The 19,085-nt window shown below is 39.2% G+C and overlaps 1 protein-coding gene across 7 annotated transcripts in view; it reads right to left on the bottom strand.

The window, feature by feature from the left end:
• smoc1 (SPARC related modular calcium binding 1) overlaps positions 1-19,085 on the bottom strand; it is a 76,724-nt gene that overhangs the window by 23,229 nt on the left and 34,410 nt on the right. For 4 of the 7 annotated variants that reach the window (XM_067454976.1, XM_067454977.1, XM_067454978.1 and 1 more), the window contains 5 exons: positions 18,455-18,505; positions 16,485-16,532; positions 10,849-10,938; positions 10,683-10,757; positions 379-571 (listed from right to left, as the gene is read on the bottom strand). In XM_067454976.1, the coding sequence (XP_067311077.1) occupies positions 379-571; positions 10,683-10,757; positions 10,849-10,938; positions 16,485-16,532; positions 18,455-18,505 (457 nt within the window). The remainder of the gene's footprint in view (positions 1-378; positions 572-10,682; positions 10,758-10,848; positions 10,939-16,484; positions 16,533-18,454; positions 18,506-19,085) is intronic. The other 3 variants (XM_067454979.1, XM_067454980.1, XM_067454981.1) reach the window with 3 other exon arrangements.

Below are 19,085 nucleotides of genomic sequence, written 5' to 3'. Positions count from 1 at the left end.
TTTTGTTCAGCAAGAACCAGTTGGCTAAAGCTTCTCAGTATTTCCAGAACAAAAAAAAGAGAGACCGATTTACACATCTCTAAAAGTGGAAAATAAATCAGAGCTCGCAATGGGTAGAAAACACATTGGGACGTGTCACGCTTTCAATTTCAGAGCTTTCTAAACAATATTCAGCACTGACAGTTTTGCTCATGGAAAAATAAAGAGTGTGGTTTGGATAGAAAATCGATTGTCATAACATTCCATAACTAAATGAATCAGTCACATTGGATTGTATTACTGATAACTGCCATTTTGAGATGTTTAGAGCATGCAAGCACATCCAGAAAAACGCCGTATAAATAATGGGGTTACTGCACAAGTTTGTCTCGGTGTTACCTGGCAGAAGTTCCAGGTATGGGTCTCCCAGTGTCCACCAGCACACACCAGCAGTAACCAGTGGACTGGTGGCACTGGACGGGCTTGTAGAGGCCCTGCAGGCCACAGTCAGGGATGAAGATGGCTTCCCGCGGGTTCTGCCGAGCCTCGTCCTGGGCCGTCTGCCTCTCCTGGTCACAAGAGGGAACTTTCTCTAAAACCATGAGAAACACACTCAATACATAGAAATGTCTCATATCAGGTAGTGCACTTAAAATATGGTTTACTGTTCTTCAGCTATTTTCAACTTACTATTCTTTTACATCTGTAGTCTGTCTACAGTGAGCTAGTACAAAGTACAAACAGGGACACCACATGGAAAGCCACTTTCCAAGAAAAGAATGGCATGAGGCATGGCAACAGTCAAAGTAATTCTCAGAGGCAGCCTTTTTTGTTCAATGTATTTGCCTTTTTAGCAATTTTTTTTTTAAATCGTCTTTTTAGAACTGTTAAAAATGGATAAACTTCTAGTTCTTTGTTTTTAAAAGGAACATAATGTGGAAAATATACTATACTAGGAAGATGCTTTCATTTGTTTAGCTTGCATACATTGTAGAGAATTAGGCACCCAGCAAGCAATTTTGCATTTAAATCTAATTTAATTCTAATAGGCATCCCAACATAGCCCTGATGTCTAGACTAAAACAAGGCAACATTTGGGCTGTCAGTGAAAATTTTTGTTCCTAAGGTCTGCTCAACTAACTCTGAGAGTATTGGTAGACTGTAAGTAGAATAAATGGACATGCATTTGTGGTCAGTCGAATATCTGTTAGAAGCACCAGAATAAAGCGTAAGCAGATATGAAGCAGACAGTCAACTAATACTCTAGTAAGCTGACATGTAGTTGCAGATGTGGTTTTGATGGGTGTGTCGCACTGTAGACTTGGAAGGAAAAATGCTCACGGCTAGGATTGGATAAGATTTGCATATTTAACGAGCTTCTGCTCCCCTTTCAGTTCACGTGAGGGATTGTTTTGAAAGCGGCAACCGGAATGATTCTCTTGATCACAGGGCTCGCAAAACTTCTTTATCAAACAAACACAATGATTTATCTCTCATCCACCCGCGATTAATTGGAATAATATATTTTTTTACTACTTGGCCTGCTGAACGGTGGATATAAACGCAAACCGCACACACGCCCCCTTCAAATATCAAGTCAAGAGAGTGAACAATGCAGATCAAGAAAGGAATGTTATTTCACTATTTAAGATTCACCGGCCTGCTGACGTGCTTATGTTTTGGTAGCCCGTCTGGAAAACACATTGCTCCGGGACATAGGGCTTTGCAAGTCCTGGCCCATACATGTCTGAGTCTGATCCCGAATCGCAATGAACCAACAAATAAAGGATTCTCCAGCCTGTGACAGCGTGCTTAGGTATGTTCTGTTAGACACGTGCACATAATCAAAACCATCTGTAACAATGCAATACTATCACATATAAAAACACATGTTTTACTCACATAAGTATGCTGCACCATTCCCGTCGGATCCAATATAGAAGGCACAACATTGTGTTTTAATCTCACAATGTCTGCAAATCCAGTTTCGACCTGTGTCTTTTTTTTTTTTACAAACGATTCCACAGTGAAATTAAGCGAACAAACATGCAATGTCTTCCACACGTGAGCTGGAACTTATTAAAAATAAAGTTCAACCACTCGTTCCTAATATTAGAATCCAAATGAAGCTTATGCAGCGACTGTGTTCTTCCGCAAACAGGCACAGCGCAATATCTTGCTATCCTCGGCATGTTTATTGCTCATAGCGCGATCCATTTAGCTCCACGCTTCAGGTGGGCGGGGCTACAGAAGCAGGCGTACATATTTATCTATTGAGGCGGCGTTTCTGCATTCTATGACGTCTATGGTCAACATATTCTGAGATCTCTCGTTTGCTTGGCCTGATGTCAATAACAGCTTTTCTTTGACTAACAAGGACATTTTTTAGCTTCGAAACTTATATGATATTCTTATCTTCGTATTCTTATATCACAATGAACTTTTATATATCAAATACTCAAGGGAAAGTTGATTTCTCAATTCATCACCCCTGAAAAATGAATAGAGGCAGAATTGACTTAAAGTTCAAGAGGCATCTTTCCCCATTTTCTGTTCTGAGCCATTAGGATTTAATTTTCATGTATTTATTAACACAAATGACACTTGAGAGATGTTCTTTTAAATGTTTTAACACCTTGTCTCATAAATCTTTATTTATGTTGAAATCCATTTAGTACGCTGCTCACTTGTAGTGCATCAGGCCAAGTATAATAGCACCAGATGTTGAGGCTAATCCAGCTAGCAGGGTGCTGAAGAGCTTTTTAGCACTGCTGATTGATGTCATTTTTAATCAGATGTTTAGTGAAAATCATGCCGCAAGAACAGTTATCAGAACCGCTGTTTTCTTCTGCACGACAGCCCGGGACACTCATGCTGTTAATCATTAGATTGGACAGATGCACAAGCTATACAAATCTCCCAAGTCTTTTATTTATTCTTCTTTGTTTCAGTTTCTTCATTTTTGTGATGTTAAAATTAAGGCTGTGAACTGAAAATGTAACTAATTAAAAACACAAGTTAGATATTAAATCCCAAAATAAATGTAGACTCAACACAAAGGGCATACATGTTTATATGAGGTCAAAAATTGTAATTTATACCATTTAAAATATTTCAAACGTAAAAAATAATAATAAACGAAATTGCAAGTTAACAGATGTTTGTTAATCATTTACTAAAAAACATTATAGAACATTATTAATCTTAAAAGATACCTTAAATAACAAGCTAAAACACAACACATCAAATAACCAACCTAGTCTCATTACAAATGTTTACATCTATCTTTATTTTTGCATTCCAGTACTATGTTATGACCTCAAAAATGTATAAACAAAGGGTGCATCTCAATCAGCTCCCTAGTTCAGTAGTAAGGCTCTGACTACTGAACTAGGGAGCCGATTGAGATGCACCCAAATACATTTTGACATTATGCATCATTATATCCCAGGAAGCAATAACCATCATTTCACGTTTCGGTAGACCCGTTATAGTCCGGCTCTGAATAATCCACTATATTAACCAAAATAACCTGCCAATCCTGCCAAAATAACACTGCAGGATTCATTTTTATCTGTTTCGCTTAAAGGGATAGTTCACTTTGAAATTAAAATTTGATTTGTTTTAGCTTACCTCATGGGCATCCGAGATGTAGGAGTATTTGTTTCCCCAGTAGTTTCAATTTTGATCATTTTAGGTCAAACCGTTCTTGTCTGTGCCTCACATAATGCAGGTCTATGGTCACCACCTCAAAGAGCATACACAAAGAAGTCCAAATTAAACAATCCCCCATCGTAAGTACACACTGATGGCCTAAGACACGAAACGAGCGGTTTGTGTGGAAAACGACCACAGGAAACACGCACGCGCACCCTTGGATCAGACGGACGTAGTGGTGTACAAGAGGTAAAAACTATGTAAATACTGTTCGTTTTCTCACACAAACCGCTCGTTTCGTGTCTTAGGCCATCAGTGTACTTACGATGGGGGATTGTTTAATTTGGACTTCTCTGTGTATGCTCTTTGAGGTGGTGACCATAGACCTGCATTATGTGAGGCACAGACAAGAACGGTTTGACCTAAAATGATCAAAATTGAAAATACTGGGGAAACAAATACTCCTACATCTCGGATGCCCATGAGGTAAGCTAAAACATATCAACATTTACTTTCAAAGTGAACTATCCCTTTAACACCAAATGCACATTTCACTTTGAAAGTGTTCAAGTTCATGAATCATTTCATTGTGCAGAAAAGCCTCGGTTGGAAATAACAATCTCTCATAAACAGGAAGTAAAAAAAAAATTGATGCAGCATTGTGTCAGTTATTTTATATTTATATTCTTCCAGCACTCTGTATTAATTAATGAAATTAATACAGACTGCATGTATTTTTGAGGACGACAGGGCTGTAACCATTGAGGGGGACAAGACCCCCCCCCAATAATTTGAAATGGCCAAATTGCCCCCCAGCCCCCACCTCCTACTACTCAGTTTGTTGTTTATTAACATACCATTTAAAAAGTAGAAATTTTTTAGGCTGTTCTGCCTCAGCGGTCGTCAATAATCAGCTCAAAGAAGGCAGGGCCTTATGTTCACTGAAGACGAGTGTGAATGCAAACATGACACTTTTAGTTTTTACAGCAAAAGACTGCATGATAAGATAAAAGCTAAAAATGTAATATTTTACGATGGATTTGTTTAACAACCCACAGTAACATACAGTGATGTAATTTAACAATATGCTCTCATTTAAATGATGGTCACGTTTAGTCCTTTTCGTTTTTAAAATATGTGTGCATATTTTTAAATAAAATATTTGCAAATGGATCTAAATTGTATATATATATATATATATATATATATATATATATATATATATATATATATATATATATATATATATATATATATATATATATATATATTAGTTTTGACAACATTTTCATTTCCATTTTTAGTCCACCGTTGTCGTGTAAACATACCCTACATGAGTTTGGGGTGGGATTATCTGTTTGTCCAAACAATGGAAGATTTAGCCGCTAGGGCTGTGTGGGACAGATCTATGGAATAAGTATTCTTGCAATTCCCTGCTCAAAAGTGCAAAAAACACGCACTTCCCATTTCTGTTTGTGGAAATAATGGGATAAAATTACATAATTATGCATTGCGTACTCGAGCGCCACAAAACAACGCGCTCTAAATGGTCCCCAAATGAATTTCTATCGAAGTATAAAAATCCTGTCCGGAGGGAGAGGGGTGGTACTGAGGTAGGACAAGATCTGGAGTGTGAGAGAATTAAACAGAAAACAGCACAACCCTCTCAGAGTGTTCGTCTGAGCCTCCAAATGAAAACCATGAGCCACAACCCCGTTCAGTGTAACCAAATCCTGCTGTTTTTGCTTTTTTCTTCATTACAAACAGTTCTGGTAAGGGGACTGACAGCGTTGGCGTGATCGGGAACAGGGCTTGGGGTGTTTTAAGTGGAACCTGACTGCGAGGACAAGGAACGGGGGAGAGTTAGCCATCGGAGCATTAATATGTCCTCTTTCCCAGAGATGGGCTCACAATCCGCACTCAAGTGTTCACGGCAAAGTCCATGACTCCTGCGCTTCCCGCCAAGGTTCCTTCATATCTAAATTATTTAGCACTGTTTATTGTAGCGAGGGTATACTGGCGCCAAGCAGATGGGATTCCCAAAAAAAAATTGTTTTTTTTTCTCTCTTTCTCTCTCGTCCTAATACAATAAAACAGGACAGAAAGGATGGACAGACTCAGATCCCATGTAATCCTATTTACGTCACATTTTTGTTATGCATTCTTTCTTTCTTTCTTTTTTTTTTAGATCTGCACGTAAAACTTGACCTGACCCTCCTCTCTTTTCAGAGTACAGTCATTTGTATGTCCCATTTTATTCCAAGAAGCGAGTTGCATGAGTTCTGTTTAAACAAACAGACATAAGTGAGAGTACAGCCGAGGTGAGACCTCATTGCTCATCAGAATGCTTTGTTGTGGTTCTCTCTCAGTGTTTACAGGCTGGTATTGATTAGTTTATGTGCAGTTTGTTGTAGGTAAACTCTGCTGATTTCCTCACTATCACGGTTGAAAATCAGAGCCTCATGTGTTTCATCGAGCCAAGATCTGGCCAAACAAAATAGCTCGGAACTCAGACTTATCAGAATCCTGTAAACAAAGCGCTCTCTCTCTCCCTCGTTATCCCAGTTCTGTTTTAGATGCATATGTCTCACTCTCTCGTTCTATCTCTCTTTCTTTATATGCCGTCCCTCCAATTGTTTTCAGCTGTGGGGCAAGTAATCACTCCAGTCTTGGATCTATGCATTCTGCTCTCATAACGTAACAGAAGAGGGTAAGATGGGCCAGAACAGAAGGGGTGGGCACCATGTTCTCCTCAAACTTTAATGTGTCCTACATTTATACACAATCAAGTCAAACATTTCCTCATCCTCAGAGGTATTCTGACGTCTTCATTTTTATGTCCTTCACATGGCCAGTAGAAGGTTTGATTGGATGTACTGTATATCGAGAAACACAATATATTGTTTTTCACAGAGAATGAGCCAATGATTCGTAATCGCTTAAGAACTTCCTGGGTTATTTGCCATATGGCAGATGCTTATATCCAAAGTGACTTACCATATTGGGTAATTTTGAGAAAATGGGATTCTGAAGCCATTTGTGTCCTCATGACTTACTACTGACTTGAATTCACATGATACAGAATTGAGTCATACACAGTAGTTTAATGCTTTAACTCTGTAGAAAGCGAAATAAAAAACTAATTCTATTTCCTATTTCAATATTTGTTATTTATTGAAATATCAGCCATTTGAATGTCCCAATTCGTTTCCATTACATTTTAACAGGTTGTAATAGTAGAATAAGAATAGAAATATAACAGAAAAATATCTGTTAGAACTAATACATATATACAGTTGGTTTGCTCATGTAAAATCATAGGATTGGTATTATATATTTTTAGGGGCCACATGAAAAAAACACACAAAACTTAAGGGGGGGGGGGGGGGGTTGTGCTGTTTCATGCATACTGAGCTTTTTACACTGTTAAAGACTTGGATTCCCATCCTAAACATAGACAAAGTTTCAAAAACGAAGTTGGACTTTTGATGGAGTATTTCTGTGTCAAAAATACTCCTTCCGGTTTCTCACAAGTTTCGGAGAGTTTTTTTTCAAGTATGGGTCCGCTTAACTTCGACAGAGCGGAAGGTCCTTGTATGGGCCATACGGGCTCTTCTCCCGGAAGGGTGCGCGCACGCGTGACTAGAGCGAGAGAGCAAATGCACGGCCATAAACGCTGCTCTCAAGGTGCAGATCCACTCGTCCTTGCAACACTTCTGTCGCGCCGCGCTCCACTTTATTCCTATGGGTGACGTCAAGCGACTTTAACGTGCCCGGATAGCATTCCAGGAAGGCAGCGCTGCATTTGAACCGGTTTGAATGCACAAATGACGGGAAGCGTCACAACACCACGCCTCAGTCATGTCACAAAAGTGGATCTCCACGGTCACTGCTGTCACAGGACTTCAAGAAATCAACAGTTACCAAAGAAGTGTGTTTTTGATGGAGCGGTCCAAACTATAAAGGTTCACGGTCTTACTTTGGAAGCAGGCGGTGAGTAAAACTGCTTCAAATGTCTATGCTGTTGGCTATCGTCGCGTAAGCAAACATTAGTAAACAACACGAACGTGTATAGTTAATTTATCAATGGAGCATACATCTATGGTGTGATGTACAAGTGTTTAGCTGAGCACTCAGTGTTTCACCCCCCCCCCCTTTAAGTAATAATAATAATAAAAAGTACATTTATCTTAAAGTCTCAGAGAAACAGTGTTTTTTATTATTCTCATAAGGAATAAAAATAAATAAATGAAATAAAATATCCATAACAGCCATGGCTGAAACATTGCAAAATCATCATGAGAGTCATCAACTCAATCTACTCAATTTATTCAAATTAAAAAGTATATAAATTCACACTGTGTCTGGGTGAAAATAAAATAAGAGTACATAAGGATTAGGAGCAGTAGTTTGAGTCCCAAATGTCTATGGCAATTGCGACCCTAGTATAAATAAGTTTTAAGACAACAAGAGCAACATTTCATGAGAATGACAAAATTGCAGGTACAGTCAGCCTGGAGCATCAGGGGTTAAAAGGCTTTTCGATCGATAGCTTGTGGTATCACGATACTTCTATAGTACCTCTTTTTTTGTGCCAAATATAACTGCACTCGAAACCAGAAGGGAGATTCGTATAAAGTAACTAGTTCAAACCTGTAATGCTCCTACTACCTTCAAATCATTGGGGACACTGAACAAGCTTAATTATCAGTTTCATGGGGACCACAACCACAATTACTAAAGAAACACACAATTTACCTCACTTAAGATGAGCATGTTCACTGTTATAACTGCACGAGTTGATGTGTGAAAGATCTAACTGATGCGTACCACCCACAATGCACTGAGCGATGGAAACTTGGCTTTCTCCGAGATTTATTTTAGCAGCAAAAGCAACATCTCAGTGTTTCAATTTACTCCCACGAGCAGCAACGGTTGAGCCTGATGCCAACTCGTCACTGCTGCACCAATAGCACCCTTATGATGACCGTGGATCTGCTCTTCTTGTTGAACAGCATTATAGTGTGCTAACAGATGCTAATTGGTCACAGGAGGAGACACTGAAGCGTTCCAAAGACTTGTCAGAGTAGATATACAACTTGTCAGCTCAAGGTAAGGGTTTCCTTCAGCACAGAATATCTTTTGTCAAAATGTTGTAAATTTTTCTCTGGTGAAATAAATAGATAACTTTTCAGTGTTTACCAATTATAGGCCACCCAGGCAATAAACACACGGGAACGCCACTAGAACTGCATATACTTACTTTGACTTGCACATTTGAAATGTCCTCATAAACCACATTTATAGTGTAATACCAGTGTAATACCCATATAGTTATACAGATCTGTGTCCTCATAAACCACATAAACGGGCTCACACACACACGCGCACGCACACGCACACGCACGCGCACGCGCACGCACACGCACACGCACACGCACACGCACACGCACACGCACACGCACACGCACACGCACACGCACACGCACACGCACACGCACACGCACACGCACACGCACACACACACACACACACACACACACACACACACACACACCATCCCCTAACCTTATACCTTACCATCACACAAATCTTTTTGCATTTTCAAAAAACATCACTTTGTATTATTGCAAAAAATGCCAAAAATGTTTTCAGATTTTGTCATCTTTTTGGGGACATTTTGTCCCCATAACGTAGGGTATATAGTACCTCAATGCCACACACACACACCCCTTGGCCCTTATTCAATCTGCTCTCCTCCAGTGCTACAAAAATTCAGATCAAATCCTACCTCTCAACCGCACTGCCCAAAAACCTCACAGAGCTTGACGGAGTTGACTGAGCATGCCCAGAGGGTGCTCGACTCATTTGAAGGAAATTGTAAAGGAGACACAGAAAGCTAAACAAATTACACAGCGGAGAACGGAGACAAACAGAGAAAGAGGGGCGCCATTATTCTAGCGGTGTTAGGTTTCTCGTCCCAGGACATGCTGAATATTAAATCTAAAACTGAAACAGAAATATTGCACAATAAAGCGAGCTTGAATGTACCAACTTGGACGCTGCAATAACAATGCTTTTTGGAATATTTCTGCATTACTTTGTCAACACAAATCTCTGCTTGAAAATGTATGGCTTTGGTCATTGCTAAGGAGGAAATGGACTGAAGGGATTTTCTTTTCATTTATATACACAGCATGTTAAATGTTTTATATATTTAAATGTGAGATTACATGATTACACGCCCTGATTATTTCATTGGTCCGAACAGTTTCTGTTCGGAGATAATAACTCCTCTATGGAGCAAGGCCAGACCAAACTGCCCGACCTAAAAAATGTGTGGGCGGGGCTAAGTTTGGCTGGCATCCAGGCTAAGAAAGACTGGTATTAAGATGTGTTTTAGTCGATCGGATCACAAGTAGATGAGGCAAACACATACTTGTCTCTTTTGTCCACTTTCAACCACTTCTGTCCTGATTTCTTCGAGGGGAGGGTCTATAGGTGGGTAAATGTATGGGCTTTTTCAGATCTTTCGATCTAATGAATGAAATAAGCTCATCCAATTTACATTATGAAAGTGAAAGGAGATGATGGAAAAACACATGGACTGCTAGCCGCTAGACCACGCCGAACACTGTGAGTGTGTGTTAGAAATCAGAAATGGTGAGTTGTTGTTCATTGTTCTTGGTATGCATTTCATCTTCAAACCAAACTTCAGCTAACAAAGTTTAAATCCCATCTGGCCAGTGCACTTCCCACAATGTTTACACATCAGGTCAGTAAGTGGAGAGTAGACGGTCTTTTGTGGCTGTTTGAACACATTCGACCACATAAGCGGTTACACAATGAAATCAATCCGGATGAATGCATTTTTGACTACCTCTGGAAGTGGTCTAAAGTGGACAAGCTCAAAATGATTTACACTCTGTTTACACCTATATTTAGAGTCGTCCACTTGTGATCCGATCAACCAAAGTGCACCTTAATACCAGGTGTAAACAGGACCATGGATGGATGGATGGATGGATGGATGGATAGATACTCACCTGGCTTCTTAGTTCCATTTATTTTGTTCTCTTTGTACACCAGCTGCTTAATCCACAATGTGGGAGCTGTAATCTCTGTGGTGATACAACATAAAAATTGATTTGCACTTGTATATCAGTCATATACATAAATTCAAGCATATTTTTGCATGTGGTCCAAACTCACCCTCACCGTCTGGGACAACATGCGTCTCCATGGTTGGTGTGGGCTTGGAGCCATCATCTGGATTGAGGGTGAGAAAGAAACGGAAAGAGACTACCATTATTGAGGTTAATACAATCTACTCTCCACAACTGTTGAATGATTGGGATTTGCACATGGCCCGGCCAATAGCACAGAAAACAAAGTGGGTGACGCATAGAGAGTACAAAGAGAGAAAATACAAGTGAGAAAACACAGATAAATAAGAGTATTCATCCACTCAAGAACACACACACATCAAAATGCATAAAATAGCTTTCATATGCATACTTTTTAGATAAATAGTAGTACAATTGTGTATAAAAAGGCAATTGTAGATTATTTAACAGTCAAAATGTTCATGATAATTGAGAAATGTCAAACGTCCTACAGTACTTACCCAGTTATGTTCTATTGCACTCTGGCTGATTTCCTTGTGGCTCACATCATTGTAGGCCCTGGCAGTGGAGGGGCCAAAGCCACAGTGCTAAAGCCACAATTAGGTGGCAGCGAAAACCAGTTCAAAGAATACATGTAGTTCACTAAACTGAATTACAATCAATGTGACATCGCAATTTTCCCTGACCACTGTTTGCATTTAAAATCAACGATCCCTTATGCAAAATAAGTATACCCCAGCAAGCAATAGCCGTAATTTCACAGCCTCGGTTAACTAAAGACCCGATATAGTCTGGCTGTGAGTAACCCACTTCTAGCCAAAATAAACTTGAATTTGGTTACTTGTCATTTTTTCCAAAATAACTTTCGAGACGTATGATATTCCATCATGTAAGCAAAGTCAACAGAGATTGCAAAGTGTTTGGTTTAATTTCTTTGACATGTTCATGTTCTAGATGACTAGTCTATTCTTGGGCTATGGTTAGACGTCTATTACATTTTCACTGACAGCCCAAATTTTTCCTCGTTTTAGCCTAGATGTCTTTGGATGGCTATTAAACATCTTTTAAACACACAATTGCTTGCTGGGAATGTCCATTTCTGTATTTTATATAAACAAAGGTCATTTAGAAAGATAATGGCAGTACAATTATAAAATGCTAAAAGCCAATCCCTTTTTGTTGTTGTTTGTCTTAAAAGATGTTTGTATGTTCAAAAAAAACCCAAACAGCTTAGAGATGAATTTCAGCATCACAATATTTGATTCAAAGTAATTGAAAATTTGAGGACAAAAGAAAAAAAGACAAAAGTCAATTTAGATTTGCAAATCTCTACTGTTTTTTAGGCTTTACAGGATAGTTCAAACACTGAGAAATGTTTCAAATTTTTATTTTATTTTGTTCTGCAGAAAAATTAAATGCAGGTTTGGAACAACATTAGTAAATAGAATAAAAATTTGTTTGGGATGAACTATCCATTTCATGCTGCAACACAGATTAAATAAAATGTATGTAGCAGGCTATGTAGCTAACGAGTACCCTAGCTAGTCTTCATCAGCCTGTTTTAAAACACACTAAACATTTTTTTTTACTAGTCTCAGGAAACTAAACCTCCAAACTGACGGCAGAAGGTCTGGATTCCATATCAGCTTTCATTGGACAGCCACCGCCCAGAGGCCGTCTAACTGGCATTTAAAGCAACCAAATCACAGTTTGTCAAAAAATAAAAATCACAAAATAACGACTTTATCCAAGTTATTGACGTGAACTCGACGCATGAGTGAGAATATGACACAGCTCCGCCGTTCGATTCATGACCCGGAAGAGGAGGAGCGCCGCTATCGCGTGAGTTCACGTCAGAGACCTACACGGAAGACAATAAATTGGCCGATGAAGTCATTATTTTGATTTTTTTTTTCGCACAAAAACTATTCTCGTTGCTTCGTAAAATTATTGTACAGCCACTGAAGTGAGATGGACTTTGTATCGACGTCTTTAGTGCCTTTTATGGGTCTTGTGAGTGGGTCAGTGGAAATGTACTGAATGCCAATTGAGGCCTTTCTGAAGCCTTTGTCAGCCATCAGCTTTCAACAAAAATATCTTAATTTGTGTTCCGAAGATGAACGAAGGTCTTACGTGTGTCCAACGACATAAGGGTGAGTAATTAATGAAATCATTTTCATTTGTGGGTGAACTAACCCTTTAAGTTACCAGAATGACTTTGCAGGTGAATACAGAAATCTGCTGTACGACGACATTCTGGCTTTTTACCGGTAAGAGACCATTCACACATCAGCAGCAAAATACTGGTAAATTCTGTGATGTCAGTCATCAGAAATTATCTATAAACACTGCGCCATTGTCTTCATCCGCCCGCAGAAGTGCTTTAGTTTCACCATATTTTCAATTGGACAGCATCTTTTTGACATCCATAATGGATGATCAAGAAGAGCATTTTTGCTCTTAAAACACAAGGAGCACAAAGCACGCGTAATAGTATCCAACTGCAGAGCCGCAGCGCTGATGAATGGAAAAGCATGACCATTCTCTGTAAAAAAATATGGCCATAGTGTCCGTGACATCACCCATAGAATTCTGAAGCGTAAAGTAGAGGCGAGCTGGCCTTTCCCATCTTGGCAAGGCATCATCGTGCAGCACTCCCAGATAACAGAAAATGAGCAAAGAGTCAAAGATCGAGAGCTGAGGTGACGTGTTGACTAAAAGACAGCGGATAAATGGCTATCCACCTGTCACTCAAAGTGGCCACTATTTGTTAATTATACAGAAATTTAAGGCTTTATATAATGTAAACGAATGAGTTGTAAAAAATTCACCCCCCTCACGGTTGTCATTAAGGGCAAAATTAGCCATATAGACCAAAACCACAATTTGTACCAGGCTGTAAACATGTTTTTTTTCTGCCTTAAAGTTGTCTATTTTAACATGGGGCTCAATGAGATTCTGCTCCCTTCTAGAGCCTGTCCCTAGTGGACAGTCGAGGAATTGCAGTTTAAGTTTCTTCCCTATTTGCTTCAATAGAAACTGGGGGAGGTTGCTGCTTGAGCGCGACACTTTGAAAAAGTGGTGAGATGTGATGCAGTGGTCAAAGATTTCCGTCTAGCTCAGAAAAATAATATTAAAAACCTTAATGTAAACAGCACAGGGGAATCACGTCATCTTATTAAGTCTTTATGATGATGTATGGCCCACAGCAGAGTCTTACTTTATCGCGTTCTGACTTCCTAAGTTCAAATACTGGTAACCTTCATTCTGCGTTCACACAGAGCACATTACCGGTAATTTACAGTCAATACACCCCATTGACATGCATTATACGAGCAACGTTAATTTGCGTTCTACTGAAGAAACAAACACACCTACATCTTAGATGCCCAGGGGGCAAGCAGATAAACATCATATTTTCATTTTGGGGTGAACTATCCCTTTAATATGTGCTTTATAAGTACTAATAAAGAGCCAAATTGCATGATAATAAGTAACTAGTACATAGTGAGAATTGGACTCTGTGTTACTAGGTTTCCTCTTCCATGAGGGGGGTTTGGCATCAAATAACAACTTCAAAACTCCTGAACCTTTTTCCAATTTCCTGCCAATGGCCCATGGTTGCAACCAGAGATGGTCTTATTATTTGGAGATACGAGGGTCCTTGAATCTACCATTGGAGAAAACAGCTAACAGCCTTGACGTCACTGAATTCTGTTGTTGTGCGACAGTCAATTGTGTTTGTGGATTATAGATATGAATGAGAAGTGCCTTAAACTGAATCATACCTGTCGCGCAATTGTCTGTAACTTTGCTTATAAGACAGCATTTCGGAGTAAACTCTAAAAATAGATCAATCCAAAACTGATGCTTAAAAGCAAACATACCAAATATTAGCCGATGGGCTGTTGATTCATTATAGCTATTTCCTCACAAAAGCAGTTTATTCGGTGTAATGAGCTTCGCCTCCATTGACATCCATTAAAAAAAACGGCCTCATCTCCTTCCCGGTGTACCTCAGCGGGCGCTAGGCTTTTTCCGGCCTGAGGCTGAGACTAGACATTTACAGACTAGCGGAGGCTAGTTAATCTACCCGTTAGCTAACTACCTACCCAGCAAGCAATAACCATCATTTCACAGCCTCGGTTAACTGACCCGATATAGTCCGGCTATGGGTAACCCACTTCTAGTCAAAATAAACTTGAATTTGGTAAAATGTAAGTTTTGCCAAAATGACGTATGATATTCCATCATGTAAGCAAAGTCAACAGTGATTACAATGGTTTCATTTCTTTGACACGTTCAAGTTCTAGATAACAAGTCTATTCTTGGGCTATGGTTAGACGTCTATTACATTTTCAATGACAGCCCAAATTTTGCCTTGTTTTAGCCTAGACGTCAGGGCTGTGTTTGGGTGGCTATTAGACATCTTTTAAACTCAATATTGCTTGCTGGGTCGTGGACTACATGTGATTTTGAAGCTTTAAAGCCTAAAACACAATAATGATTAGATTCTTAGGGCCAGATTTACTAACAGTTTGCTCCAGCACAAACGCTCTTTTTGTGTTAAAAAACTACTGTCAGGGTTTACTGAAGGCATGCAGTGAAAAAATTGTGCCGAAAAGGCATAGGTGGGGTTATTTTTGCGGCTGACCATTTTGCATATGCATTTGCAGGAGTTTCCTATCAGATGCAGTATTTATGGGAGGAGAGTATTGAAATGAATCATGCAAGATGATTTACTAAGGTTTGCGCTTATAAATTTACTGGTGTTTGCAGCATCATTTACCATCCAAATAAAGCATTTGTGTTGATTTGAGCTGCTCTTGGTAGATTGCGTTGGTCGTTATGGATAGATCCGGCTGCGTCTGTGTCGTCAGTAGATCACGCTAGTTTGATCTGTTAATTAAATCTGGCCCATAATCTTTAACAACATCAGAGCTCAGTGTAGGTCTTTCTCAAAAAGTTTACATGTCAATTCTATCAAGAGTGTGAATGGCATTTATACTTCCAGAAGCCTACAGTGAACTCTATAGGGCTGAGTGCAAAAGACTCACGTACAGTGGCACACAACCACCGTCCACCTGCTGGTGACACATGATACATCTGTTGCACATGCACTTTGTCTTGAGTGCAGCCCAGTGCAGAAGAGGTGAAACAAGATCTGAAAAAACAGAGGCAAACTCCATTCCGAAAACCCTACCACACATTCCCAACACAACCATCTCCCACCCCAGTGGTACAAACCTAAACACACTCTCAGACCCCTATACATCACCCTCGGGGCCTGTAAATGACAATCTGGCTTTCCTGAGTTAGGGCCCACAAAAGTAGGTGCCTGCCATCGCTGCTGTTAACATCTATATTAGCTGTTTGAGATTTCACTGCTGTAACAGAGCCCAGGCTTTGATGTGTGCTAAGTTCTTACAATGGCTGTTAAACGGAACAACTGGAATAGGTTTTCATCCTTTACGGTCCTTAGAGAAACTCAAGTCTGAAGTAAAAGCTTGACAGAAAGTTGAGTCAGAGTCAGGAGAAATACGATGCAAAAGTGGACACCTATTTAAATGTGCTGATACACATTTAAGCTTACATAAATAAAAGGAGACACAAAATAGAACGTTTAGTGGTGTTGCAATATGACATCCTACTGATTTGTTCGTTTTCAATATCTCTCATACATAAGCGCACACACTCACATTTCTGTGAAACTCAACTCACCTTTTCTGCCAGAGCTAGGAGGTCCCGGTGGCTTATCGGTTACTGACCCTTTAAAGAGAGAGCAGAATGTTTACCCAGCGTTTGCAATGCAGTACAGTAACCACCCCACTTTGGAAGAACAGGTTACATATGTCTAACTTGGACTTTGCATGCACTTTGGAAAGTCAGATACAAAATAATACAAAATGTAAGTGACAGCTGTAACATCCTAACTTAAACAAACATGAGACACAGTAATCAGCTCAAGAAAAAAAAGTTAAAAGACACCCCCCATTCAAAACAACAACAACAATTCAGACCATGCTAAAACCACAATTTCACTGCTAAATATGTGGAATTGTTATTATCTATAAATTAAGTTTCATGTACTTCCAATCTCTTATATTATTCCAGGTGTTGAGTGCATTCATTCATTCTAGATATGATAAAGAAATAACACGCACACACACACACGCACGCACACACACACACACTGGATTTCCTTGTTTTATGGGGACTTTTTTTTAGAAACATGATTTTATACTGTACAAACTGTATATTCTATAACCTTACTCCAAACCTACCTGTCACAGAAAACTTTCAGCAGTTTTACATTTTCAAAAAACATCACTTAGCATGCTTTATAAGCTGTTTCCCTCATGGGTACCAAAAAATGTCCCCACGAGGACAAGGATTTTGGATATTGCCATCTTTGTGGGAACATTTGGTCCCCATAATGTAGGGTATACTTGAAACACACACACACACACACACACACACACACACACACAGCAAGCATAACTATAGACCCGATATAGTCCGGCTCTGAGTAACCCACTTCTAGTCAAAATAACCTTGAATTTGGTTACATGTCGTTTTTGCCAAAATAACTTATGATATTCCATCATGTAAGCAAAGTCAACAGTGATTACAAAGTGTTTGGTTTAATTTCTTTGACATGTTCATGTTCTAGATGACTAGTCTATTCTTGGGCTATGGTTAGACGTCTATTACATTTTCACTAATAGACATTTTCACTGGCAGCCCAGATTTGGCCTTGTTTTAGCCTAGACGCCAGGCTGTGTTTGGACGGCTATTAGACGTCTTTTAAACACAACATTTATTGCTGGGTGTGCATGTCGGGTTTCCATGTTTTATGGGGCATTTCCATAGACATAATAATTTTTATATTGCACAAACCCAATATTCTAATATTCTATCCCCTAAACCTACATCTAAACCTACTCAGCATATAACACTGCATTTTTTCATTTTCAAAAACACAATTCTGGATGATGTATAAGCAGTTTTCATTACGGGGAGCAAAACAAATATTTACCAGGACCAGACACACAGACACACACACACACTCACAGACACACAGACACACCGCACACACATGCACACACGCACAGAAAAATGGTGTGCAGTGGTACATATTTTATTTAAGTAGTAAAAATCACCACATCCGCTGTTAATTATTTATTTAATTACAAAATTATTTACATATTATGATTATTATTATTATTAGCCAATTTACTGTTATTGACAGTGGTACTGTAGACATACCTTCCTGCAGAATATATTTCCAACCTTGTTTTAACGCACCAGATTTTAAGCTAATGTTTTGAGCACTTCTGTTTGGCACTACAGTAAGTCTCCTGTGTAGACATTTGTGTAAGGACACTTGATTATCTTGTTCTGTTGTTGTGTTTGATTAGTGTTGAAACTAAATTCTGCAGCTAGATAAATCTCCAGGATTAAATACCCATAAATAAAACAGTTTAATGTGACATGAAACAGATCTAATATATTTGAGGAGAGGATTGTTACTGTATGCACAAACAATCAACAATCACATTGATCCGAGTACGTGCAAATGCTCAGGATTAAAGGCATGCATAAGTTCAAGATTAGACAATCCAAAAATTAAAATGCTGGAGAGAAAGAGAACTTTGAACAAAAGGGCGATTTGGAATGAAATTTACTACCTGACAATCCACTTGTCCCAGCATGAGTTCCCATAAATTCACGGAAGTTTCCTGCAAACGTGTGCAAGACATTTCACTTAAGTGGTGATTCATGGGATTCACTCATTTCTGGGACAGGACCGGTCCATCTTTTGAGCATTCATCAAATGTAGATCAGTAAGTCAAGGTTGAGACAAGAACATACATCTGACTGTGATGTTATAAATAAAAAAAAAACACACACACACACTGGCACCTCAATATGATTCTTAAAAGGGTTAGTTCACCCAAAAATGAAAATTATTTCATGAATTACTCACCCTCATGTCGTTGGGCACCCGTAAGACCTTCGTTCATCTTCGGAACACAAATGAAGATATTTTTGTTGAAAGCTGATGGCTGAGAAAGGCTTCAGAAAGGCCTCCATTGGCATTCAGTACATTTCCTCTGACCCACTCACAAGACCCATAAAGGCACTAAAGACGACATTACAAAGTCCATCTCACTTCAGTGGCTGTACAATAATTTTACGAAGCAACGAGAATAGTTTTTGTGCGCAAAAAATCGAAATAATGACTTTATCCGCCAAGTTATTGTCTTCCGTGTAGGTCTCTGACGTGAACTCACGCGATAGCGGCGCTCCTCCTCTTCC

Source organism: Pseudorasbora parva, chromosome 10, assembly GCF_024679245.1.
Source record: "Pseudorasbora parva isolate DD20220531a chromosome 10, ASM2467924v1, whole genome shotgun sequence".
NCBI classification, from domain to species: Eukaryota; Metazoa; Chordata; class Actinopteri; order Cypriniformes; family Gobionidae; genus Pseudorasbora; species Pseudorasbora parva.
The sequence above is the reverse complement of the archived record's forward strand: the minus strand, read 5'-3'. Positions and strand labels throughout refer to the sequence as shown.